Source organism: Clarias gariepinus, chromosome 20 (assembly GCF_024256425.1).
Source record: "Clarias gariepinus isolate MV-2021 ecotype Netherlands chromosome 20, CGAR_prim_01v2, whole genome shotgun sequence".
Taxonomy (NCBI): domain Eukaryota; kingdom Metazoa; phylum Chordata; class Actinopteri; order Siluriformes; family Clariidae; genus Clarias; species Clarias gariepinus.
The window spans coordinates 12,779,591-12,807,136 of record NC_071119.1 but is presented as its reverse complement, the minus strand read 5'-3'; the positions used below and the strand labels follow the sequence as shown (position 1 = coordinate 12,807,136).

The 27,546-nt window shown below is 38.8% G+C and overlaps 1 protein-coding gene across 1 annotated transcript; it reads left to right on the top strand.

Annotated features, from left to right (window-relative positions):
* Positions 1–163: 163 nt before the first annotated feature.
* On the top strand, positions 164–25,563 carry rfc1 (replication factor C (activator 1) 1). Its single transcript, XM_053480286.1, has 24 exons — positions 164–278; positions 1,299–1,394; positions 1,486–1,552; positions 1,696–1,791; positions 3,421–3,716; positions 3,856–3,930; positions 4,315–4,392; positions 5,028–5,459; positions 5,656–5,760; positions 8,137–8,316; positions 8,415–8,519; positions 10,378–10,753; positions 12,697–12,809; positions 15,084–15,198; positions 16,711–16,799; positions 16,903–17,040; positions 17,182–17,277; positions 18,969–19,067; positions 19,160–19,314; positions 19,427–19,544; positions 20,635–20,780; positions 21,898–22,111; positions 23,566–23,751; positions 25,009–25,563. Exons 1-24 carry the CDS (start codon positions 276–278, stop codon positions 25,096–25,098), a joined length of 3,468 nt encoding a protein of 1,155 aa, XP_053336261.1. The 5' UTR covers positions 164–275; the 3' UTR covers positions 25,099–25,563.
* The last annotated feature ends 1,983 nt before the right edge of the window (positions 25,564–27,546 follow it).

Here is a 27,546-nt window from a genome sequence, read left to right as displayed (position 1 = left end):
ATTTTAGACTGTATTTAATGTTATTTAATTTACGTATCCACGCGTTTATACATGTATTTATTACTTATTTATTTAAAACACGTTTCTATAGATTATTTTTATAGACGTTTCTGCTCCTGACAGTTTCGGTGAGCCCCGCCCCCTTAACGCCCCGCCCCCTCCGCGTCATCACGCTGCGACAGAGCGACTCACTCTTGGCGCCAAATACTGTACGAAGAGTTATTACGCGCTGTTGCTGCAACAGCAACAAAAAGAGTTAATGACAGCCGTTGGAGATGGTGAGTCGTTTTATTCATCTTTTGACTCTGTAAACGTGCACGCGGGACCCGTTTCTGACCCGCACTGTAGTGTATCCGAGCGGTTTCGGACGGAACAAGCAGAACATGAAGCACCCGAAGCTAACAACAACTTCCCACTCATCACACGCTTCGGGTGAATGTGTGTATTGATGAACTTCATAGGGCCATGAGTTAATGTCTACAACGACACATTTTCAGCAATATATCTTCAGCAAGAATGCATTTGTGAGAAATCTTCCTAATTCACGGGCAGGACAGGAAGTTAGCCCGATGAGATTAACTGTAATATGTATTGAGTTATTATAAAAAATAATAATACTTATTAACATACAGTATGTATAGATTGTGTTTATTTATCAAGTTAACTGTTTAGTTTTAGCGACAGTAAGCATTTATTTTGTCTGGTATTTAAATCTATGGCAGCACGGTGGCATCATGCACCTCCAGGGTCTGGGTTCGAGTCCCACCTCGGGTCTGTGTACATGGAGTTTGCATGTTCTCCCTGTGCTTGGTGGGTTTCCTCCAAACGTCCAAAGACCCGACACGTGCACATTAGGCTTATTGGCGTTTCCATGTTGCATGTTGACTGGAGGTTGTAAAAATGGGAATAAATACAGTGGTCACTATTGGCCTAATTGGTTCCCAGATGGATTTAAATCTATGGTCCTTCTTCTTCTTTGTTGTTTAACGGCAGTTGGAATCCAGTAGGTTAGTTTACCGCCAACTGTAGGTCTCGTTCTCCCTCATCTTCCCAGCCTCTTAAAGCCAATTACCACACTATACTTTTGACTTTAACAATTTGATATTGATCTTGACATCAAACATCTACTTGTTTAGCAGTGAGGATTTTTTTTTTGGTCTGCATTTTAAATCTATAGATCTTTTGCAGATAATGTCACAAAAAAAGAATCGCCTTTTATGCATGGCACAAAAGGGAACAAAAGAAATAATAAATTGCATTGAAATTAAAAGTAAAACTATGCATTTTTCTTGTTACAGGATATACGCAGATTCTTTGCACCGAAGCCCGGCCAGGGGGGCGGCAGCAGCAGCACAGATGACGAGCCGAAGAATAAAAGGAAACTCGCTTCCAAAGTCTGGCTTAATTCTGTAGAAATGCAAGAATATTGGTTCTGGTACTACAGGTTTTGATTTTTCTTCTTCTTCTTCTCTTACTTGCTTTTAGACTACAAGCTCCAAATTGGAGGAGAAACGATCGGCCAAACGGAAAAAGAGGGTCATCGCTGATTCAGGTGCTGTACTAATGAATGCCTTATTAAAAACCAGTTTGTGTGTGTATATATATTTTTTTCTTTGGGTCAAACCTGCATAATCAGAGCTAAATAAAATACGTTTGTAGTTTTGTCTTCATGTTTCTGTTTCTCTCACCTGGTAGATGAGGAAGAAGAGGAGAAGAAAGGAAAGAAAAGCCCTAAAGAGAAGCCTGCAGAATCTAGGAAGAAAGATCCGGTGACCTTTGTGTCAGATTCAGGTACAGAATATTCTGGAAACATACACGTGTTAGTGGTTTACATGGATATTATCAGGACTATAAATATCTGGACATAAACAAAGTAATTTTTTTATTATAGTGTTCAAAATTATATTGGGCCAGTTGAAGGGGATTTAAATTTAAATTAGTTAAACTGTGTAAAAATGACATAATTTATTATGTGTAATTGTCCACCTCATTATTTTTCTCACTACTAAGATGAGCTAGTTTTTACAGGCTTAAATTGTCTCACCAGCTTGTGAAGCATAGGGAACACATGGGGACCATCTGCTGTCTCGCAGCGTCCTCATACTTCACTTCTATCCACACCTACATCGTTTATGGGAATTTGACCGAATCTCATTAATTTGCTATTTCTTTTTCCCTGTACAGCATTGAAAACATGTAGCATGTTTAGTAAGCAGGAGACACATGAGAAAACTTACGTTTTTTGACTAAGCCGAATGCATTGATAAGAGCAGAAACATACTAAATTTTCAATAAACAGACCCCCAGCACGTCTACATACACAAATTTTGTCTATAGTTTCAGTAATTCAAATATTACAATGCAACTAAGGACATATTCTCATAAACAGAACCAGCAGCTCACCTCTCATATCTTCTAGTCTGAGTCGTTCGTTCTTTTAAATCTATTGCACTGCATAGCGTCTATGGGAGTCTTGTGACAAAAGAACGAACGATCAGACCGAAGACTTAAAATTATCTACAGTGAAACCTTGGATTGCGAGTAATGCGGGTTGCAAATTTTCCGCAAGACGAGCAACGATTTTTACAAAAAATTTTACTTGGAAAACGAACAAGTCTTGGTTTACAAATACTGAAAATCATGTAACATGCATGCACTTCTTGTTTTGACGCTGAGTGTCACATAATCACAATTGAGCCAACGCTTTTTTGCGGAATTTTGGGTAATCGTCTCCCCTGCTGGGTCTTTGTGCATGTCTCTTACCGGTATAATCAACATCCACGCGTGTACGGTTTACTATAACACTGTGACCACGTGTCTGTGCGTAAAACATGGGAGTCACGTGACTGCTTGTTCTTCTAAATTACATTCTAAGTATAAGAAGTTAGTTTGCGTGAAAAAAGATAATGCGCAGGATAGGGTCAGATGGTGGCAGATTATTCTGAAAGAGATTAGCCAAAAGACAAAGATGCGTGACTGCTGAGGAAAAATCAAGATGTTCTAAATGGCTTACTACAGATGGCTACATTTGCTGCTTAAACCCAAATGCTATAAAAAAAAAAAAAAATATTGGATAGAGCATTACAGCACAGAGGCAATAGCCAAGTCAGTCACCTGATCTGAATACAACTGAGCTGCTCCGTGTTTTGAAGGCAAATGGCGCAAGAACAAACAGAAAGTGAAGATGGCCTGGAAGCACATCACCAAGGAAGAAACCCAGTGTCTGGTGATGTCTGTGATTTCCAGACCTTAAAGCATTGACTGCAAATCATTTGTCAAAAGTATTGGTGGATCTGAATATACATACAGTATAAATCTAGTATTTCTCTCTAAATAATAAGGTTCTCTTATTTTAGATTTTCTTGTTATAAACTTAATGAAAATTAGGTTTACCGACCAGCTCTGTCCTGTCTTTTCCAGACTCTGATGAGGCCTTTCTGTCGTTGAAAAAGCCTTCGAAACACAAAGAGAACGGCTGCAGCAAAGAGAAGAAGGACGCTGAGCCGAAGGAGACGAAATCAAAGCAGGTAAAAACGTCTTCAGTGAAATCTCCGAGCACGAAGAGCGAAGCGAAGAAGAACGCCCTCAGTCCGACTCCACCGAAGTCGACGCCGCCCAAACCCACCCCCACCTCTGTGTTTGATTATTTCGGGAGCTCCTCGGCGAAGAGATCGGAAAAGAAGCTGGTGGCCAGTACGAGCACCAAGAGGAAAGCGGTACGTACATCAGCAGCGCTGCTTTCTGGGATCCGTTCAGAGCTGCTGATAACTGATGATTTTTGTAAAACCGAAGGATTTGGACAAGTTAATAATATTTAATCAATAATAGAACATAATGGTTTCCTGTCTCCCTCAGCCTACGCAGGATGTTGATGAAACTCACGCTGATGAAGCTATTGCTAAACAGTTACAGATGGACGAGGACATGGAGGTGAGTTAGACACATGATCATCACGAAGTCAGCAGAGAGCAGGTGTGAAATGAAGGTTAAAACATGCTGGCGATAATTATGCACCTAGCAGTCTGCTTTCTGTCTCTGCAGTATAAGCAGCTGCCTGCTTGTAGGACATTCTGTGTTCTGTGTGGCTCAAGCTCAGGAATATTTACTGCTTGTATAACAATTTCCTCTCATTGGTCTGTGGGAAATAAAAAAAACAGACTCTACGACTAGGATTTTCAGTTTGCTAAGGGAGTCAACTAGATGAAATGATTTTATTGGACAGATGATTTACTCGTTCTTAATGTATTTAAACATCTGTTTAATCGAGTCTGTCATTATGAATGCATTTAGATGATGTGTGCGTGTGTGTGTTAGTTGGAGAAGCAGATCCATGAAGATGAGGAGTTTGCTCGGACCCTAGCCATGTTCGATGAGGCCCCGGTGACTAAAAAGGTAACTTGAATGACTCTTTAATACCATAATATCTAAGTCTGGGAATTTTATTTCTTTATTCTATTTCCATAATTTATTTTAATTCTGTAAAGCAGCTGTACAAATATATTTTTTAATTGAATTGAAAACCGATGGATAACTCGTCAACAACTCGTTGAAGCGACAGACCTCTGAACATTATCATTCAGGAACTTTACTTGCACATTACAGGACGTCGGCTAGGAGTTATTGCCACATTGCTGTACAGTCCTGACCTCACTCTTAGCTATTTCCACATGTTTAGGCTGTTAAAAGAGTTCCTGGGAGGCCAGGGTTTCAGACATGAAGCAAGCAGTCTGTTTATGGCTCTGACATACTAAGAAAAAGTTGATGGTATCCAAGCACTAGTGAAACACTGGGATGAGTGCAGGGGATTATATAGATAAATAAAGGGAGTTTTTACTCTCATAACTGTGTTCTGTTATTTTGCACAGAATGCCTCTCAGACTATTAAGTCCTCTATTTTCGATAATAGTTTTTAATGATAAAGGTTTTAATGTGTTTGCTAAAATTGGCTGGTTATCTGGTTTTTAAGTTTCTCCATCCTGGAGCAGGTTGTTGGAAGTCAAATGGTCTGTAATGTTTCTTTGTGTCAGGCTCGTGTGGAGTCGCGTTCGCCCTCGAAGATCAGCTCTCAAGCAAACGTTGCAGAGCCCAAGCCTGTCCTGAAGAAACCTTCACCCAAGAAACCTTCACCCAAGAAACCTTCACCCAAGAAACCTTCACCCAAAAAACCTTCACCCAAAAAACCTTCACCGAAGAAACCTTCACCTAAGAAGAGTCCAGTCAAAGCCAGTTCCAAACTGGCTCTGATGAAAAAGAAAGCTGATGAAGAGGAGGAACGGAGGAAAAGTGAGAAGGAGGAGAAGAAAAGCAAACTTGTCTCCCCGAAGAAAGAGCCAGTCTCACCAGTTTCATCAGAAACAGCGGCCACTCCTAAATCAAGTGTTAATGCAGGAAGCGCAAAACGCATTTCCACTCCTAAGAGTGAAGCAGGAAGTAATAAGACATCTCCTACAAAACCTGAGGTAAAAGCCTTTTAAGTGATTAATACAATAGTGTAAGAGTATAATAATAATAATAATAATAATAAAGACATTTAATATTGCTCCAGCAGCATGTTATTTTGCATGTTTTTGTTCTGTGTGCAGATATTATTTTCTGAAATTTGAGTGCTTATTAAACTTGTTTTCCCGTCACTCTTTTTTTTTTTTTTTTTGATAGACCAGTCCCGAGGACTCTGAGAAGAAGCGTTTGAATTCTACTGCATATCGAAACTACCTGAACCGAGAAGGACCTCGCGCTCTGGGCTCTAAGGAGATCCCGCAGGTAATATAAACAAACACATTATTTTGAAATCTGCAGCTGAAATGAAACTCCCGGTATGGAGATGAAAAATCCATGGCTCAGAAGCTGTAAGCTCTTAAAAAAAATCTGAGATTTGGTGAGGCAGTCTAAGTGTTGGCAGTCCACAAGGTCTGGAGCAGATAGGGTTCAGGGCCCTTCTTAAGGGCTCAACAGCGGCAGCTTGACGATGCTGGGACTTGAACCCCCCCTCCCCCGCAAATTATAAATATAAAAAATAAATACAGTAAATACAAATGTTAAATTTGGGGTTGCTCCAATCAGACTTCAGCTTGGGCTGGGGGCACTCTTTATTTCTCTCTTCATTATTATTTTTGTGGCGATGGTTTTTATTCTTAGCAGTGTAAGGCTCGAGCTTTGTGAGGTCTTCTGCTATACTGCAGGTGGTTGATTGAGGGCCGACTTACAAGTTTTAGCAGCTGCCTTCACAGATAACTTTTCATACTTAAATTATTCACACTGTGTAGCTTTTGGAAAATTTCGTTTCCTAACCTGGTTTTGTTTAGTCCCCCCCCCCCCGATTTTCTCCCTAATTTAGTCATGTCCAATTCCTCCCTGTCACTAGGGGGCTCCCCACATTAAGGCTACTACTATTCTCCGGCCCTCTTGACTGAGTGGTATCACGTGTTTCCTCCAAACCACGTGACGCCAGCCAACTGCATCTTTTCTAACTGCTCACTCACCGTTAGGGCGGAGTAACACACTCTGAGGACAGCGCTATCCGCTCCTTCCGATTTCGCGAGCTCACATATGCCCCTGATTGGCTGTAGAGCTGTGATTAATGTGGGAGCACGAAGTACCTCACATTCCTCACCTCTGAGAGAGCTTGGCCAATCAGCTCTCTCTAGACCTCCGGCTGCGAGAGGTTACAGCATCACCCGGAAATCGAACTCGCAATCTCCGGATAATAAGGCGAGCACCTTACCACTGCGCCATTTGGAGGCCCCGTGGTTTTGCTTTAAAAAATAAAAAACTTTGTGTATTGCAAATTTAATGTCTTTTAAAGAGAAGTGGTGGCACATTGATGTGGCAGTTGACACATGCATTTTGCATCATCATAATAGTATCGGTTTTGTTTCAGAGAAAACTGATCTGTGAAAATTGAGTGATTATCAGCTGTATCAGTGCCCAATTGATGGGAACACTCTTTTGTTAAATCATTTTCATCCTCATCACCCAATTTAGGGAGCACCAGTGTTTGGTGTAATGCGTTACAGTACTCAGATTATTTCTTTGATATAACGGTCCGCCATTTAAGTACTGTTATTTAGTTACTTTTTCAAAAATGTAATCCATTATTTAGACAATTTATTTACCGTGAAACGAATTGCAAGTAACGCGGTTTGCGAGTGTTCCACAAGATGAGCAAAGATTATAAATAAATTTTAACTTTAAAAATGAGCAGGTCTTGGTTTGCGAGTACCGAGTATCATGTATCACGCATGCGCTTCTTGTTTTGATGCCGAGCGTCACGTGGTCACAACTGTTTTTTCTCTTTTTTGCTCTGCAGAATTGTGTGCATACAACATATTTTATTTTGTGTTTGTATGCGTGTGTGTACAGCACGCGTGTAAAGCAAAAGCAAGTCTCATTAGAGAGGTTAAAGATTCATTTTCATCATTTTTTTTCTATTTTCTATTTTTTGATTTTTTTCCAATTTTCTCCCCTAATTTAGTCGTGGGCAATTCCTCCCCGTCACTAGCGGGCTCCCACATTAAGGCTACTACTACCATTCAGCCGGAAGGGCGAAGACTATCACGTGTTTCTTCCGAACCGCGTGACATCAGCCGACCGCATCTATTCGAACTGCTCGCTCACGCACCGTTAGGGGCGGAGTAACACACTCGGAGGAAAGCGCTAGCTGCTCCTCACCCGGGGTTCGAACCAGTGATTCCCAGATGATAGGGCGAGCACTTTACCACTTTCAGCCTGTTATGTGTGTGTGCGTAATTTTACATTGTGCCCACCCCCCCAGTAAAAAAAAGGTAATGTCCCCCAACACTGGTGAGCACAGCCTGCCCTGTATTTGGGGGTGGAGTCACCCTGGAAGAGACCACGCCCATCAGGATTGAGAGGATCAAGTTTGTACTGGTTGGCAGTGATGGTTCATTCAAATATATAAGAAGTCCAAAGTCTTTGTTAGCATTGGCGTAGGATCTATTCTTTATTTTAGGAGCGCATTAACATTGCCTGTCTAGCCAGGCTCCTCCGACACAGAGCACAGAGACAGTGAAGGTCAATGTTCAATATCACAGTTTATATTGTAATTTATTCTCTTTAGTCTTGTGTGGATATTGATTTATAATTTTTTCCCCTCATGTTGTAATGTGTGTGTGTTAGGGAGAGGAGAACTGCCTTGAGGGATGTGTGTTTGTCCTAACGGGTGTTTTGGAGTCTATGGAGAGGGACGAAGCGAAGTCACTTATAGAACGCTACGGCGGAAAAGTCACGGGAAACGTCAGCCGGAAAACCACGTACCTGGTCCTGGGTCGAGATAGCGGAGTCTCCAAGACTGAGAAGGTTTTTTTTTTTTTTTTTTTACTTTTCCTTCCTTCTGGCTAGTTAGATGTCTGTATCGTTATTTTTGAAATAAAACTCCATGTGTTTGTGTGTCTCAGGCACAAGGTTTTGGCACCAAGATCATAAATGAGGATGAGCTGCTGGAATTGATTCGAACCAAACCAGGCAAAAAGTCCAAATACGAGATTGCTGCAGAAGCTGAGGTTTGACATATACCCCAACCACCACCACTACACGCACACAAACGCACGCATGTACACACACATGCATATTTATCACTGTAAGTCCTCCTTGCAGTAACTTAGACAGGCTTATTAGCAAATAAACAAATTATACATAATTATTCCACCTTCCAGACATATTTGGTCGTTTTCACCTTTTAAAACGACCCACAGGAGACCGGCAGTTAATTATTCAGCAGTGCTCACTTCACATTTGTTTAGTTTGAGCAGAATACAATTATGCAGTTTCTCTGAACTGTTTTGCACCCAGTCTGATGTCACAGTGTCACGGAAGTTCAGATAAGCACATTGCAATCTATTTCACTCTTGGGCATTAAATAAAATATAATTTATTTTCTTTGTAAGTTAGTTTATAAAGGCATAAAAAAAAACAATTGATTCTTCTGCAAACTCTTGGCCTGTTTATTCGTGTTGGTGAGCCACTATTCTAGAGAATTTGTCTAAAAAAAAATTACTAACACAATAGCAGCTGTAAAGAGTTGTCTTCTAAAATCTCTGCGGTTGATCACAAGCTGATGGTAGCTGTTCATGAGGTGTAATGATTAGGACTGAAGCCTTACACTTCCAGGGACTTCATGGGCTTTTTATAGGAACTCTCAGTATATGATTCAAAGAGGTGTTGATGCTAGTGAAGGAAGACATCATTAGGCTAAAAAAAAAAAAAAAAGGGAGACAGCAAAAACAAATCTGTATGAGTTCAGCATCACCAAAAGACACCTAAAGATGATGATTGTGGAATTCTTTCCTTAGTGTTGTGAAAGAAAAAACCCTTTCACATTTCACCCTCAGTTCAGGACGTGCTAGAGGAGATCCGCGTAGAAAAAGCAGTGATGGAAAGTTCGAATCATTTTACCGACCCAAAGACTCGAAACAGATGAACTCATTCTTGTACAGAACCAATAATATTCAGCATGGGCGACCGAACATATCATTTCCTGAGACGACTCGTTTTTATGAAACGTTTAAGATTGTCCCGTCACTACAATCAAGAGACTCGTTCGTGAATGTAAATACAGATGTTTTACCTCACGATGTGGACCACTGATAACAATCAACAACAGGAAGGCCAAATTAGAAATAAAAAAAGTTCTGGAACATGATTGTTTGGACACCGTTAACTTGTACCAGAATGATTGGCGGAGAAGAGTATGGAGAAGGAAAGGAAGGTTTAAGTTTACAAAGCATTAACCACTTTATCTGTCTAACTTGGTGAAGGCAGTGTATGGCATGGGCATGTATAGCTGTTAATGGTGCTTGGTCACTTGTGGTTATTGATGATCTGACTGCTAATAAAAGCATCAGGATGAGTTCTGTAGTCCTGATGGATAATGATCACAAACGTACTATCAACAGAATTGGAAACTCAGCTTTTGGTCATGTTGATGGTTTCCAGACTTCAGACTACAACTGATTTAAACAGGGTTTATGCTATATATATATATATATATATATATATATATATATATATATATATATATATATATATATATATATATATATATATATATATATATATAAAAAAACCTATATCCTAAACAGTTGAATTGTTGAAGCTGAAAATCCTTTTTTTACTTGCATCTTGATTGTTTCATATAAAAGTGGGGTAGCATACAGAGCCAAAATGACATCAATTGAGTCACTGTCCAAAAACTTACGGACCAGATAGTTGTTTGTCCTGATATCAATATTATAACTCATGTTTGTTCGGCCCTATCTGCTTGTTTTTAAATCGAACACATGCTTCTTCTCTTGCTGTACAGTACAAGACATTATAACACGAGACGTGTCCATTAAAGTCTTTTACCGTCCCATATTCCAGAGTAAAGCCGCCAAATCCAGGACCCCAGACCCTAAAACCAAAGGCACCCCTACAGGACGCAGAGTTTCTCCCCGAAAACCCCTTGCAAACAAGAGCAGTCCCTCGCCTGGGAAACCTCGTATGTCTTCCTCTTCTCCTGGAGCTTCAAGCCGAGGCTCTTCATCAGAGATCAGAAAGACTCTGGAATTCAGTGCGGGAAAACGCACTGCCTCCACGACGGAGGATGATGCCAGCAGCTTGTTGTGGGTGGATAAGTACCGCCCCCGCAGCCTGAAGAATCTGATTGGACAGCAGGGTGAGCAGAGCTGTGCCAATAAGCTGCTGAGATGGTTGAAGAGCTGGCATAAAAATCATAGCGGCAACGCCAAACCATCAGGTGAGAGTGTGTGTGCAGGGGATTACACGGGGATGTGACGATGTTCTGAGTGTGGTTTGTAGTTCTTCAAAACTATGTTAAAGGAAAATAATTAAAAAAATATAAAATAATGGGACCTCCGAGTGGCGCAGTGTTAAAAGTGCTCGCCCTATCGCAGGTTCGATTCCCGGGTGATGCTGTAACCTCTTGCAGCCGGAGGCCTAGAGAGAGCTGATTGGCCGAGCTCTCTCAGAGGGGAGGGATGAGAGGTATTTGGTGCTCCCACATTAATCACGGCTCTACAGCCAATCAGGGGCGTCTGTGAGGTCACGCAAGCAGAAGGAGCGGATAGCGTTGTCCTTCAAGTGTGTTACTCCGCCCCCAACGGTGCGTGAGTTAGCATTTCGAAAAGATGCGGTCGGCTGGCGTCAAGGTTTTTGGAGAAAACACCTGAAGGTCTTCGGCCCTCCTGACTAAGTGGTAGCCTCTAATGTCCAATTCCTCCCCCTAATGATGGGGAGGAATTGGACACTACTAAATTAGGGAGAAAATCGGGAAGAATTCCCCCCTCCCCCCTCCAAAAAAAATATTTTTTTAATAATGTATTTCTTATGCTAACATGCTGCATAAATGTTCATGTTTGCATGTTTTACTGTTTCCATAAATTAAATAAGAAATAAGTTAAATAAGTTAAGTTAAAACAGTACCTACAGTATGTCCTCACATACAGGGCTGTGAAAGTGTTTTTTTTGCTACACTTAAATAATTGAGATCATCAAAACAAATTTTTATATTACACAATGATAACCTGAGTGAATAGAAAATACATATTTTAAATAATAATTTCATTTATTAAGCGAAAAAAAAAAAAAAACTGTCCTAACCCACCGGGCCTTATGTGAAAAGAAGTAATTGCCCCCTAAACCTAATATCTGGTTCTTCCACCCTTGGCAGCAAAGACTGCAAACAAGTGTTTGTGATAACGACCACATTGCTGTTGAGAAATTTTGGCCCAGTCTACTTTGCAGAATGGTTTGAATTCAGCCACATTTAAGGGCTTTCAGGTTTGACTTGCACTAGGCCACTCCAAAACCTTAAGTCATCTTCTTCTTCTTTTTTTTTTTTTTTTACATCTATTTATTTATTTTTTACTGTTGGTATGATGTTCTTTTTATAAAACGCTGTGTTGCCAGATGTAACGGGACGCACACTTTCCAGAAAGTTCAACTTTTGTCTCATCAGTCCACAGAATATTTTTCCAAAACTCTCAATTACTTTTTTTACAGATTTGGACAGGTTTTTTTCCCCCTTAATAAATTGAATCATCATTTAAAAAAATGCCACTAGTATTTTCTCGGGTTATCTTCGTGTCACATTAACATTGGGGTGATGATCTGAATCACTTCAGTAAGTGTTACCATGCAAAAAAAATAATAATGATAAAAATTATGCAGGGGCAAATACTTTTTCGGTGTCTGTCTAAATGAGGTGCTGCCGAGCCACAGCCATCCAGAGAACTGCAGGACTACGCACCAAGCCGGAGAAGGGGTTCCCTTAAATGAGATCACATTAGAGAGAAAACCTAATTGGCTTGTTTAAAGGCTTTTAACAGGCTGAATGTCACAATGTGCTCAACAGTGAGGTCACACTTACACACAATTAGTAGTTCTTACTAATGATAATGGTCTTGGTTAGGATCCAGATGTTTGAAGTGTGCTCAGTGAGTAAAAAAAAAAAAAGAAGTAAAATGTTATTCAATTTTATTCTTTAAATTTTTTTTACTTCCAATAAAAGGATTTAAACACCTCTACATCAACATTAATTTAAAACCCTTATTGGTCACCTGGGCTACTAATTTGTCTGCCTCTGCACACCGTGAGTTAAATTTGCCACCTTTTAACCTGCAGTGCACAGTGTGTGGATTTTCTGTCTTTTGATGTGTGTTTCTTGTCGTCTTTCATCAGCTGCTAGGTTTGGGAAGTTTGGAGGTAAAGACGACGGTACTGGGTTTAAAGCTGCTTTGCTCTCTGGACCTCCTGGTGTAGGGAAGACCACAACTGCTGCTCTTGTGTGTGAGGTTAGTCATACACCCTGACAACCTGCAGGCTTATTAGCAATTAAATTCGCAGTTTATTACGATGTCTCGGCCAGGGACTCAAACGTAAAGGAGACCACAAAGAAAAGACTAACCACTTCAGATTGTTCACAAAATTAGACAAACCGATGTGAATCTAATATCACTGACTTTTTGTCACTTTAATATTTGCACAAACTGTTTAAAGCCCCTCCTTTGACTGTTTGACTTGGTTAACTATTAGTTGAAATAACTTATTTCACCAGTCTAACTAACAAAAGACGACTTGTCAGCCTTTTTTGCTTATTTTAACATCAGAGTGCTGCGGGCAATACTGAAAAATACTCAAAAAACAGCAGACACATACTTTTCCCAATCAACTACGGGTTCCCGCTTAGATGTGCAGCACTCCAGCGCTCTGTCTCAGTAACGCTTACTGTAACAACCTCTGGCAATAATTATGAAATCACCACACTTAAAGGATGCTCACACTTTTTATATTCTTACTTTACAACTAATATAATAAACAAGTTACAGATAAGATGCACAGGAATGTGTGTGTGAAATAGCTGAACATTCTGGCTTTGTGAAACATACAGTATCTCGAACAAATGTTTTTTTTTGGACTTTCTTTCTTTCTCGGGGTCGCCACTTTGGACCATTTGATGCGCTAGTGATTGTCACTGGTTCCACACCGGATGCCCCTACTACCTCTACCCATCCATTTCTCCAGGCTTGGCACTAAGCACAGATTGATATACAGTTACTTTGATGCGCGTTATACCTCGAGGGTCCGGGTTTGAGTTTCACCTCGGGTCGGTGTGCATGGGGGGGTTTCCTCTGGGTACTCCGGTTTGCTCCCACGGTCCAAAGACATCCAGGTTAGACTAATTGACCCTGTACCCAGGGTAAAGCGGTACACACAATAAGTGAGTAAGTACCGCGATTAAAACTGCGATATTTTATTTTTAAATGTACCATTTTGTATTTAAATCTATTCATCTAGGCTAACAGTCAATTATTGGACAATGATCTCAAAAAGGGGATGTTTGCCAATATTTATTTATCACAAAACTCAAAATTATAAAGAAAAATAAACAACAAATGCTTTTTTCAATTCAATTTTATTTATATAGCGCTTTTAACAGTGGTCATTGTCTCAAAGCAGCTTCACAAAAATGAAAAGAAAATTTATGGAAGTGTGTAAGCGTGAGAGAAATTTGTTTAGATAATAATGAGATTGTCCCTGATGAGCAAGCCAAGGGTGAAGGCGACAGTGGCAAGAAAAATCTCCCTGAGATGGCAATGGGAAGAAACCTTGAGAGGAACCAGACTCAACAGGGAACCCATAATAGATAGAAATTATATAACATCATGTGTGTTATGCAGCTGAAACTTCAATATAACAGAAGTTATTTAAATGAAGATGAAGTCCAGGGACGAGTCAGTAGGTGCAGAGGACAGATGGGGTCTGGATCACTTTGAGCAGCATGTGTAGCTCCAAACCATCATGAAGCAGAATCCAGCTGGAGCTGGTCCTTCTCTGGATGCCTCAGGATCCTCGCAGGGTTGGCCTTTGTCTACTGAAGCTGGCACAATCTCCAGATGCCTCGGGATGGGTAGAAAAATACAGAACAGATGGAGAGAATTAGAGTAGTTGCCACTCAGGATAGATGTACTGGAGTATGAGGTTATGGGATGAATTGCGTGTATGCCAGATTAATTTATTATTTTTTTGTAATAGAATATTGACCAACTCTATAATCCTATAAATTACCCACCATGCATACATCACCTGTAGTAAACTGCAGCCATTTGCAGAAAACATCTACACCGGTCCTTATCACAATATAAATTATTATGTGAGGAATAGTGCAGCACTAAAATCGCACAATGTTAAGGAAAAAAATGATGGACTTAGTAATTTGTTGCTCGTCCTCTGTGTGAATTCACTAATAAAAAGAAAAAAACATAACATCCATCAAGTTTGTTTTAACTTTCACAAATATTTGTGCACTTCGACGACCTTTCAGGTTTTCTATGCCTGCATTCTAGGTGTAGATACGCCAGCGATAGAGTTTTAAGCTGTTGTGTAGTAAATACCAGAGGCTGGGTCAAAACCGGTGACACTTAAGCATCGAGTTCCAATGAGTTATTCATGCCTGTACCTTCAAGTGGGAGTAAAGAAGGTCACCCACCCACTTCTGAATAAAAATGCAGGTGTTTCTGGTTTTGTGTGTGTTTTGTGTGTGTGTGCGCGCGTGCATGTATGTATAGGAGTTGGGTTACAGTTACGTGGAGATGAACGCCAGCTGCACCCGCAGCAAGAACAGTCTAAAGGAAGTCATTGCTGAGTCTCTTAATAACACGAGCATTAAGAATTTCTACTCAGGTACGTCAGCCTTCTGTACAAACATCATGTGCTGAGGATAAAACATATAGGATTGTAATGATTTGTTTCTAATATTAAGGAATAAATGTGAAAAGTCATAGACGTGCTTAATGTTCAATTACAAGGGGTGTTCAAGTCAAACCAGGACTTTAGATGATTTAGATGCATATTAACAGAACCTAATTATGGGAGGAAAAAAACAACTGTAAAAAAAAAACAACAACAACTGTTATTTCTCTATATAACCCCAGCTTTACTAAAGGTAGAAAGTTTTTTTAGTACGCCGGAGCCACAATCAGACTACCTGCATCACTTCCCAAAACGCTGGCCTCCCAGGAACTCCTTTACTCCTGGGTTAAAAACCTGGCCCAGGATTGTTATTGACATGCATAGTCTCATCACTGTACTGTAAATGTCAATCAGTTTCATGCCTTCATTAACGAGAAATTTCATAACACGTCCCAGTTCGACATGAACACCTCTCGTGTTTAATGCATCACATAGTGGGGATGCCATCATAAAAATATTTGAAGACAAGAAACTTTTTGCAGCATGGAAACCTTTTAAGTGTAAAATCAATTCCACAAACCCCCTCAGGATACAGATTTTTTTTTAACAGACATGTATCACGCATGCACTTCTTGTTTTGACGCCGAGCGTCACGTGATCACAACTGAGCCAACGTTTTTTCTCTCTCATGCGCTGCGGAATTGTGGGTTATAGTCTTCCCTGCTAGGCTTCCCTATTTACGTTACACTAGTGATTCCGTTTGTATGCGCTCATTTGTGGAATTTAGGATACCTGATTCACCAAAACTTGTCAATGTTAAAGGGGCACTTTAATTATCAATACTAAATATCAATAATTTTTCAACTGAATCTTTATTGAGCAGTGATGAAGCAATATGTCATATTTTTTAAACTGAAGAAGGAGAAAAAAATTTGTAATCTTTTTTTTTTTTGTACTTTTTTTTTTAAACTCGCATCAGTAACCAATAAACAGCTATGTATTTTAAGGGTACAGTCGTGGCACTGCTTGCTGCAGTCCAAAAATATTATTTTTGATATTTATTTAAAGCAGAGATTGCCTTGTTCTATAATTTAGGATTTTTATTTTTATTTTTACTGTTAGTGTTTTTTCTTTTCTTTTTTTTTTCAACAGTATTTACACTGAAAAATCATGGTCAAATGATTGGAGGGGAGGGGACGTTATCAAATGTATATCATTTATGTTTTGTATCATTCACTGGTCACTTTATTAGATACACATGCTAATTCATGCAGACATGCAGCAGCAGCATAAAATTTCCTGAAAACATTTATCATTTATTGGTTTCTCATGGACATTTATAGACTGAGCTGCAGACACAGTAGATATGGATCACATTGTAAAATGTTGATAGCTATTGGGTTAGTTGTTCGGTCAGTCACTAAAGCTTTGTGTGTGTGTGTGTGTGTGTGTGTGTGTGTGTGTGTGTGTGTGTGTGTGTGTGTGTGTGTGTTGGGGGCTCAGGTGCAGCTCAGACGGTCAGCGATAAACATGTTCTCATAATGGACGAAGTGGACGGCATGGCAGGGAACGAGGACAGAGGAGGAATACAGGTACCCTTTTTTGATTTTGTTTTTAACCCACATGAAAGTTAATTCATCTTTTTATTTTAATCCACTTGCCCATACCCATTTGTCTTGTGTGCAATGCCTGCAGGAGCTGATTGGTCTGATAAAGAATTCAAAGATCCCCATTATTTGCATGTGCAACGATCGTAACCATATGAAGATCCGCTCACTTGCTAATTACTGCTTCGACCTGCGTTTCCAGAGGCCTCGTGTGGAACAGATAAAGGTACTGGAACGCCCTCAGGCACAGTGGATGAGTTTGTCTTGGGTTAATCCAAGTGGATGCATGATGATTTATAAAAACCCGAGTGAATTTCTTGATGATAAATTTTATTTATTTATTTTTTATTTGTTTTTTATTAACCAGGGTGCCATGATGTCCATTGCATTTAAAGAAGGTTTAAAGATCCCGCCCCCGGCCCTGAACGAGGTCATCCTGGCGTCAAATCAGGACATTCGTCAGGTCGGTTCCATTGCAATGTGTTGGAGATAAAGTATTGACACAAACAAGAGCTAAGGCTGGGAGATACTACATAAGGTTGAGTAGAGATGTGTGATTTTATTGATTTTGCAATTTAATAGTTTTTTTTTTTTATGCTCAAATTGAATCATTTCGTCAATTTTTGATTCAGAATCGATTAACACACTGTCAATGTTAGGGCTTTTATGTTTTCTAAATTTAACAGAGTTTTTAATATACACCACAAGTTTTGCAGAAAACACCAACCGCTTCCATTTTCTGCAAAATAATCTTACTTTGAGATTTTTTTTCTCTGAGTTTGAGTGGTTCGGTGCGATAAATAGTAAAGAGATTATGGCTTTATACAAAACACGACATTTAAACACTGAAGTTACAGAGTGTTTAAGTGTTTATTAAATGCTTTTATAAATTTCCAACCTTGTAAGAAATATGGCATATAAATTATCATGGCAGCAGTGTTTTTCTGCCTGTGATGTGTGTAATATTTTTGGCATGTGTGTGTATATATACATTTATGCATCCTATAATATAAAAAGAAACCAATACAAGGTTGCACAGAAGTCTGGATCCATAGGTGTAAAGTGTGTTTAAATGTATAAATAGCCTTCATGGTGTACACGCTTGCTCATGTACACGCTGAATAGAGTTGTTCTGCGTCACTTCTGATGGATTACTGACTTGAGATGACCTCAAAGAAAAACAGTCAAGTGGTGTTGGATCTGATTCTCCTGGTGTTATTTTCGAGGCCATCTTGGGTTTGAAATGTCAAGTTTTAGAGAAGGAAAAATGCTCATGGATGCCATGAGCTGCCCTGTACGTGCGTCATAATGAATAAATAAATAATGTATGATTAGGGAAAAAAAGAGAAAGCTCTGTGTCTATGTTTAGACTTTAACTGAGATTTCGGTTACATGGAATGAAATTTTAGTTGATGTAAAGATACCTATTTAGTTTAACCTGTGTTTGAATGACATAGTAAATATGACTATAAAAAATGGCAAAAATAATAGTCTGTGTAATAATAAAAAAAAAAAAAAGGAAAACATCCGTTTTCTACTTGCTGTTCATTTCTATGTTTCTACCACTTGGTGGCGTTATGTTTTTAGGTTATCCTCCAGAAATTCTTTTCAGTGTAATTTCTCAAGGACGAGAGGTTGAATGTTTGTGGGGTTTGTATGGATTGTTACTGTAACCTGTAATTAGATTTATTTTGGAATTGATTCAAAAAGGGCCACGTTCACAGCAAGGTGAAATGTCTGAACAATTTTTTCCTTCAAAAGTCGGTTTTCTGTTTACTTTAAGGGTATGTGAGTGAACCGAATTAATAACAAGAACTTGATGGGGGAGGAATCCGGCCACCTACGTTTTCTAGCTAAATGTTTTCTACTGGTAGATTTTACCCTGTTATACACGTGCAAGTCTTTCGTGAAAATACTACAAGGTCCTTGGGCTAAATCACACCAAGGTCAACCATATCCAGGGCCGTGAAGGAAATCAGATGCAAATCTTTATTGGTACAAATAATAATCCTGTTAAAAAGAAATGGCTTCGCTTCTAAAACAAATATAATGTGGGAAAAATGTCAAAACCTCCATGAAAAAAAACTTTGTTTAGTCATTTTTTTTGTGTAGCTTTTCATGTTTCGTATTGTTTCTTACGTCATTTGTTCACAGGTGCTGCATAATTTGAGTATGTGGTCAGCCACGGACAAGGTCATGACCTATGACCAGGCGAAAGCAGACGCTAACAATGCCAGGAAAGACATGAAAATGGTACAGTACTAGCTCCCACACTCGCATTATAGTATGAATTATAGTAGCTGGATAACAGCAAAAAAAAAAGAGGGTTATTTGTTTGTTTCCAGGGACCATTTGACGTCTGCAGGAAAGTGTTTGTCTCAGGTGAAGAAACCGCCCACATGACCCTGATCGACAAGTCAGACCTTTTCTTCCATGACTACTCGCTGGCACCGCTGTTCGTCCAAGAGAACTATATAAACGTCCGGCCAGTCGCCGCAGGGTAGGACATGCACGCCGAGACATACGCGCATACACAAGGAGATATAACAGTATAAGCGTACTTTTGAAATAGTCTTTAACATTCTTTATCCTGTTATGATCGTGTGTGTCAGGGGAAATCTGAAGAATCATTTAGTGCTGCTGAGTAAAACGGCAGACAGCATCTGTGACGGAGATTTAGTGGATAGACAGATCCGCTCTCGCCAGACCTGGTCTCTGTTACCCACGCAGGTAACACACAGTCGCACACACACACAAGACACATACACTGTCTCCTTATATGGAATGTATAGCAGGTATGATTGGATGTTATAAAGAATAAACAGGGGTGGACAAATCCTGAATCCACGAGTTAGTGAACAACAAGGGTTGTTCAAGTCAAACCGAGACTTTTAATTTCTTGTGAATGAAGACGTGACACTAATTGACATAAGAAGCACAGTACAGTGATGAAACTCTTAGCCGCAGTGAAACATTTAAATGGTGCAGACAGTTTAAAGAAGCCTGAATTTCTATGGTGGTCGAGTTGCCTCTGAGCCCACTGCAGCCGTTCCCGTGAACGCTTAGTGACTGGAACGCCTGATCCTTGAAAATTGACGGATTCTGTGGAAGAGACACATCTGTTTGTGGAAAATCTACACACAGTCATTCACACATACCACTTGCACATTACAGGAACTCTAGATACTGGAAGTTATTGCCGCATCCCCCATACAAGCCATTTTCACATATATGGGTCGTTAATGGAGTTCCTGGGAGGCCAGCGTCTCGGACATGAAGGTGTACTGAAAAAACTTTCTAACTTGATGGTATACAAGCACTAGTAAAACACTGGGATAAGCTACATTAGTGTTTGTTTATTCTGCACAATCAACAGTCCCGGTTTTGAATTGACCCCTTTTGTACATTTTGCATATATTATTTGATTCGTACACAGTAAGCAGGAGAGTTCATAACAGGTTTTATGCAGGAAAACTAATAATCTGGGCGCATATTCTGTTGTCAACAGGCACTGGGGTTATTTCAATAACAGTCGGTTTAATCATGGGCAGAGTTATTCAGCCATGATAGATTGAGCTATTAGTGAGCTTAGGTAATATCAACTCAGGAGCTCGAAAGGATCAAGGAATTTACAGACTGTACGATTTGCGAAATCAACCATTATGATAAAAAAAATATATATATATAAAAATAAAAAAGCTAAACTCATTGGATGGTTGTCATTATATAGGTCAGAGAATTAACCCCCCCCCCCCTTTTTTTTTTTTTTTTTTTTTTTTTTTTAATATTTTTTTTTTTGAACTGTGTGTTTTTCATCTAGGCAATCTATGCCAGTGTGCTGCCTGGGGAATTAATGCGTGGCTATATGAGTCACTTTCCTACATTTCCCAGCTGGCTGGGGAAGTTTTCATCCACTGGAAAACACAGTCGCATTGTACAGGAGCTTTCCTCACACATGAGTCTGAAGTGAGTAGCGCACACACACGCACACACACGACTAGTGGCAAAGAAACATACAGTGGATAAGACTAAAAAAAAAAGAGTCTTGCGTTCTAGCACAGTTATCTGCATATAATATCCAGGTGCTAATTTGATTATTTCTTCATTTATATTTCTTAAGTATCATGATTTTTGCAAGTGTCCCGATTCTGTTGAATTTTGTTTAAACTCTAAGCAAATTTTTCTCCTATTACACAGGACGCTGTGTATAGCTTAGAGCCCCGAACCTGCAGAATAATAGAGGAGCAGCTAAATTTTACTCCCTTAAATGCCAACATATAAAATAAATAGTTAGTAATAATAATACATATTTTTTTACACCAGATTTTGGAGTCTGTGTACCGTTACATGACTTGCATGTTACATAAAAAACACGGAATAATCTCGATACGTCACTGAATTGATTTTTTTCCTCCCATCTTTATACCAGTGCTGTTGAATGCGTTTGATTGTCAGAAGAAGGGATTGATTTTCAATAAATGCAGGTCTGACAGGTTCATTGTACACACATAAATCGTTTCTATAGTAACAACTTGCACATGGTGTATGTGCCACATAAACAAATAAATAACATAAAAAAAAAAAACGATGTGATGAGAGTCAACAGAGCCAGTGGGTTTAACAGTCTGAAGGGAAAGCTGTAACTTCAGAACACAGAGGGATTTATTGCGTTACAATTACTTTTTAACATGACATAAACTGCCATTTTTATTTTAGTCAATAGTTGCTATAAACAGATATGCAAATTGTTGTAGTACAAGTGGAATCAACTGCATCACACCACCTGGTACTTAAACATTTTCTTATGAAAGCACACTGAGTCGTCTTTTCTTCTTTAATGAGTGTACAGATTTTTCCTCATTATGCAATGGACTTGCATATGGATTAGAGAAATTTAGAATTCAGCCAAACCTAGATCCAGATCACTATGAACTTTACAAACATTAACTTTTACGATATGTCGTTTAAGAGGCTAGTCAGTTCTGAACATGTTAATCATCTCAGCTCTGTGTTCTCTAACCCTGCAAGCCTAGCAATAATCCTCTCTCTCTCTCTCTCTCTCTCTCTCTCTCTCTCTCTCTAGGACACTGAGCAGTAAGCAGGCAGTGAACCTAGACTACCTTCCCTATATGCGCTCTGCCCTGCTGGAGCCGCTGCGGAGTCATGGCGCAGAGGGAGCCGGTCAGAGCGTGAAGCTCATGGACGACTACAACATTGTCAAAGAGGATTTCGACAGCATCATGGAGATCAGTACGTGGGGTGGACAACCTGATCCGTACTCCAAGCTTGACTCCAAGGTACATTGCTGTACTGCAGAAAAATTTCAAATGTTTCCTTAATTTATAAGATAAATGTCAGAAGATACACTTGGGAATTATGCAGAGATGGGAAAATGGTTATGAAAAAAAAGTCTTTGTTTTTTGTCAAAACTATAAAATAAGGCATACGATTACATTAGGTAATAAAGTAACACCAACAGTCAGTTATTTTAAGTCTAGAAGGTCAGCTGTTCTGGAATAGTTCTTGTAAGAACAGTATTGTGTCAAATGCAGTTGCGAAACCCATCAAGCTCCATGATGAAACTGTCTCTCATGAAGGCCTTCCAAGGAAAGCAAGACGAAAACTTTAGAGAAGTTCATTTAGAGTTACCAGCCTCAGAAATCACCAATTAACAACCAGCACCTCTGATTAGAACCGTTATGAAGGATTTACAGAGCACAAGTAGCAGACACATCTCAATATCCGTCCATGGTGATTATTGCATATTTTGATGCCTTTAGCATTGTTTTACAGTGTTGAAAGAATTACAAATGAGGAAAGGCCATGGAGTTAGAAAATGTGTCTAAACTTTACTGTACATTGGCTCTTAAGCAGTCATCCATGACGTCCTTCATCACCGGGCTATAAATACAAAGTGACACAAAGGGTCAAATTTCCTTACTCCTTCAGGAACATTAGAGAATACAAATGAAAAATATGCTAACCTCCATAAATCAGGCGATTGTGGTTAAAAATAGCCAAGTGGCAGAAGAGTGTGTTTTGCTCCTACGCTGGCTAAGAAGGATGGTTAGAAGATTCATAAACGGAGATTGGCAGATTATAGGATTTATTTTGGGTCACCAGGTCTCAAGTAAAATGAATCTAAAATTAGATGCCACCTTCGTGCACTTGGAGTTTGTTAACTTTTTACAGAAATGATGTTATGGTCAAAAAAGAGAAAAAAGTTGTGTTCTGGTATTGTGGTATTGTGAGGTTGGTTTTCTTTGAGAACCTTATGATCTATCGTGTCATGGACTTCATGAAATACCATAAGATTGCAGATGCTAATTTATTGTCGAGCAGGATAATAATCTAAAATATGCATCCAAAGTCACAAGACAGGACCTCGACCCGTGAGAACGTGGAGAGATTCAGTCTGCTTGTTCTGTATTCTGGTCAGTTATGTTGGAAATAGGATATATTAAATACCCGAGTGCCATTAACTTTGAAATGCAGTTTTCTTGTCAAAATCAGATTTTAGATTTCTTTTATATATTTTATAACTTTTTTTTTCATAACTTTTTTTTTAAATCTTTAACAACAACTTTAATAACCACTTTAAAAAGCTTTAAATCTACATATGTTTTAATTTTTTAGGAGATTGCTTTTATTTAATTATTTTTACTAGGATTGTTAAATTCAGTGCTGGTGTAAGTGTAGTGTAAGTTTATAGCGCAGGTACTGACTGGCCTTTTTTTTTTTCTCTCTGCAGGTGAAAGCTGCTTTCACACGGGCTTATAACAAGGAGTCCCACTTAACGCCATACTCGCTGCAGGCTGTAAAGAAAGGTCGCAGAGGAACAGTCGATGTTGATCTGTCTTTAGATCCTGAGAATGACCTCCAGGCTCAGGAAGAGGAGGAGGAGAAGGAAACTGTTGATACCGATGCCATGATCAAGGTGAATGTTGGGTTCATTAGTCACTTTTACACCTTTTTTTTTTCCCTTTAAACTTGAATGTGTTGAATAGTTTTCCAAGGCTGGAAAAATTCACGGGTTTATACGAGAGGTGTTCAGAATAACAGAACTCTAAAGTATTTAGAGTAAAAACTGTTTATTTTTCTATATAATCTCCTGTTACACTAATGCACTTTATGTGGCAGTAACTCCCAGTTCTGTAATGTGCAAGTGCTGGTCCTTGACTGTGAACCGTTTTCACAGACAGATGCATCTATTCTGCAAGTTTGGTACAAATTAATTTTCAGGGATCGTGTGTTCCGCTCGCTGAAAGTTTACAGGAGTGACTGCAGTGAGCTCTGAGTCATTCTCAGCCTCCTTTAAAAACATTTGCAAAATTCGAATGTCTCATTACCGTACTGCGCTTGAAATCGTCTGTAAATGTCAATTGATTTTACCCAAGAAATGTCATCACAAGTCCCGGTTTGATTTTGGGTCTTATGTTCTATGTCTTGCGTTCTTATGTGAGGTCAATTTAGGTGGAAAATATAAGATAAGATAGGTCTTTATTAATCATGAAGGAAATTGTTTCTCCAGTGGCTGCATATTTAAAAAGATACAAATACAATAGGATATGGAAAATAAAAAAGAGAGAGAAATGAAATACAATATAAACAGACATAAATAGAATAAAAATATATAGGAAAAACAAAAAATATAGATACAGACTGTACAGAAGGTGCAGAATTGTCTCTTTTAGTGTAATGTACATTTATATTATTGCACCCAGCATTTATAGTGCACATAATAATTGATATTGCATATAGAGTAGTAATGATATTGCACACCAGATATACTGTATATAAATATTGCACATGATTTTCATTATATTGTATAATTATAAATTATAAATAAACTAACTTGTTTAAGGATGTGTCTTTATGTTTATGATAGAAAAAAAAGATTTGATCTGATGATCTGATAACTGATTATAGTTGTTATAAGTAATCAAAGGGACTAACTTGTTTACTACATATAGTGACTATAAACAGGTATGTTTTATAAATAAATAAATAAATAAATAAAACATTGAAATGCATTAGAAGCTCTGGATGTTTGGTTGCTGAAGCAGATACCTACTTAATGTTAGGCAGGTGGTCATAATGTTATGGCTGATCAGCACATAGTCTGTATTATAGTGTTTTGTGTCATGTTTGTGTTCTCTTTGTTAATGTCTTTCTTTCTTTCCTGGTCCTACAGCAAAAGAAGGCAAAGCCTACTAAAGAGGTGAAGCAGGAGAAAGCGGGCAGTTCTGGAAAGGGCAAAGGCAAAGGAAAAGGCAAGAAGTGAACTGAGAAAGAGACATTACAGTAGAGCATCATGTAAAGTGCTCATTCCTACTTTCTGAGGAGAACGCTGATGGCAGCTGGCAAACATCAGAGCTTCTTAGGGCTATCTAAAGGTCAGTTTTAACACTGAATGACGGGTGGAACGAGGAGGCCTTTCCAGCAATTAAAAATGACTGGAAGGCCACACCGTCGTCTTGCACTCAACTGGATAAAAACGAGCAATAACAACAGGGAGCGCGCGCACACACACACACACACACACACACACACACAGCACTCATTTACACACAAAAAGTACTTAAAAACCATCTGTGACATCAAACATCTCTCATTATAACCTTTACTCTCATTACACTTTCCTTTTCCTTACTGTTTAACTCGCAGCTCTTATAAGGTTACATAAGCACTATGCACGAATCACATCCTGCTCTCAAAGCTTCCTAAGATGATGATGTACACTCGAATGTGTTTATATGAAAAACACATATAAATATAAAAAATAAAACTATGATCTATATGCGCGCAGTATTAAATTTGATATTTGGTTAATTTGAAAATTCATGTGGAAGAACCTTGTTTCTGCTTTGGCTTTTCCTATAGAGATTTTTCTTACAAACTGACAGTGCAGTGTTCTGGTCTTGTAGTATAGACTGTATACTATATACTATAAAATAAATAAAAAAAACTAATTAAAGAATGAGTGATCTTGTAGTGAGTTGGTGTCATTAGTGGTTTACTGGATTAACTTCTCTATTTTACCTTTTCTCTTTGAAAATTTTGCATATGCAAGATAGCTTCCAGCTACAGTCTAATCAGCTAAACCTCATCGTGCATATACCGTGCTCACTTTGTAGGCATGTACACTGTTTGTCCAAAGAAAAGAAGTTGCAACATCTAAGATTTTTACCTTTTTATGTAGGTCATTCAGGTCATCAGCTGACCTTATTTTATTTCCACATAACATAACTTAGTCTAGACCTGACCAACTGAAGCAACCTCAGATCATAACACTGCCTCCAGATGATTGGCCCCCTATGCATGATGGGTGCATCGCTTTATGTACTGCCTTCCTCACCTTGATGCAGCCCATCTCTCTGGAATAGGATCAATCTGACCTCTGAAGTCTTTATTTTTTAAGTCTGATTAGCCTCATGAACAAGTGGTTTTCTTATGGTCACACAGCTGTTTAGTCCCAGTCCTGTGAATTTCAATCACATTTTATAGCCATAGCTACTGTTGATCTTTTTCCCATGCAATTTCACCAATTGTCCCCCCCCCCCGCCATCATCATTCTCATGGGGTGTCATGTCTGATGATGATGTTCATTTTCTATGAGTGATCAAGTTGTTGACATGGAAGTTGATTGGTAGTGCTTTGGTTTTTTGAAAGTTAAATTTAAAAGCATTTAGTTTGATTTCTTTTGTAATAATGCCTTAATAAATAAATAAATACTTTTGTAGTAAAGCCTGTTGCCATCACTAATTTCCTTGTAACCAACACCAGTTGCAAAGATTCAGCGGCCACAAAAGTACTGACAATGGAGAGTCTTTCTAAAATGTGTCAAATAAGTAGCACATGCACAACACTTCACCATCCACATCAACAATATGTTTTTATCAGTAGTTGTCGATTATTAACCTCTTGTACAGGTCCTTGTGTAAGGACGTACTACGTGCAACCGAAACTACTTTCAGAGCTCTTTGTATTTACCTAATTAAACATGCAGGTCAAAAAAGGAAATAATTGTTTCATGTTTGTCCATATTTAGTGAATGTTCTTGCATATTTTTTAGGTTAAAGGACCTTTCTCAAGGGCCTAACAGTGGCAGCTCGGCAGCACTAGGTCTAGGACCAGGGACCTTCTGAACCAGAGCAAGGTCCTTTGACCTAAAAAATATGTAAGAATATTTAAGTGCCCCACTGAGTCAGAGTCAGAGGCACTTCATATAACTGAGAAGCTAAATAAAAAGGATAGATTTTTTATTTAAATTGCTATTTTATTCAGGACAGCGAAAAAAAACTTAAAATAGCATTTTTGTACACTTAATTTACATGTGGCTTGTTTTCAAAATAGGAGCATGTTTAGAATTTTTTTCCCCTGATGTTTCTGATGATTATTACATATCATTAATAAGTATATATAAAAATGCAAACCCGTTTAAGTCAATGAGCCCTGATGAGCTTGTAACATTGTACTTGAAATACAGTCAGTAACTGACAATGATATGACCGTAAATAAACAGTATCAGATAAAGCGGTTGTGTAGTAGTACATCAGTGTTTAGGGTTCGAAGATCAGAGATTCAAAGATCCTGTGGGCTCTTGAGCAAGTTGCGTGAATGCTGTGATCGCATGGCATGAGCGATAAATGAAGTGTGTATATAAATAAAAAAATCATTAATAAATAAATACATGTACATATCGATCAATAAAAAAAAATTATTGGGATAA

What these genes read in the sequence shown, in the direction of transcription:
- rfc1 (XM_053480286.1), top strand. An exon ending in GACCTTTGTGTCAGATTCAG is followed by an intron (nt 1,792 to 3,420) that starts GTACAGAATATT and finishes TGTCTTTTCCAG; the next exon opens with ACTCTGATGAGGCCTTTCTG. An exon ending in ACTCCAAGCTTGACTCCAAG is followed by an intron (nt 22,112 to 23,565) that starts GTACATTGCTGT and finishes TTCTCTCTGCAG; the next exon opens with GTGAAAGCTGCTTTCACACG.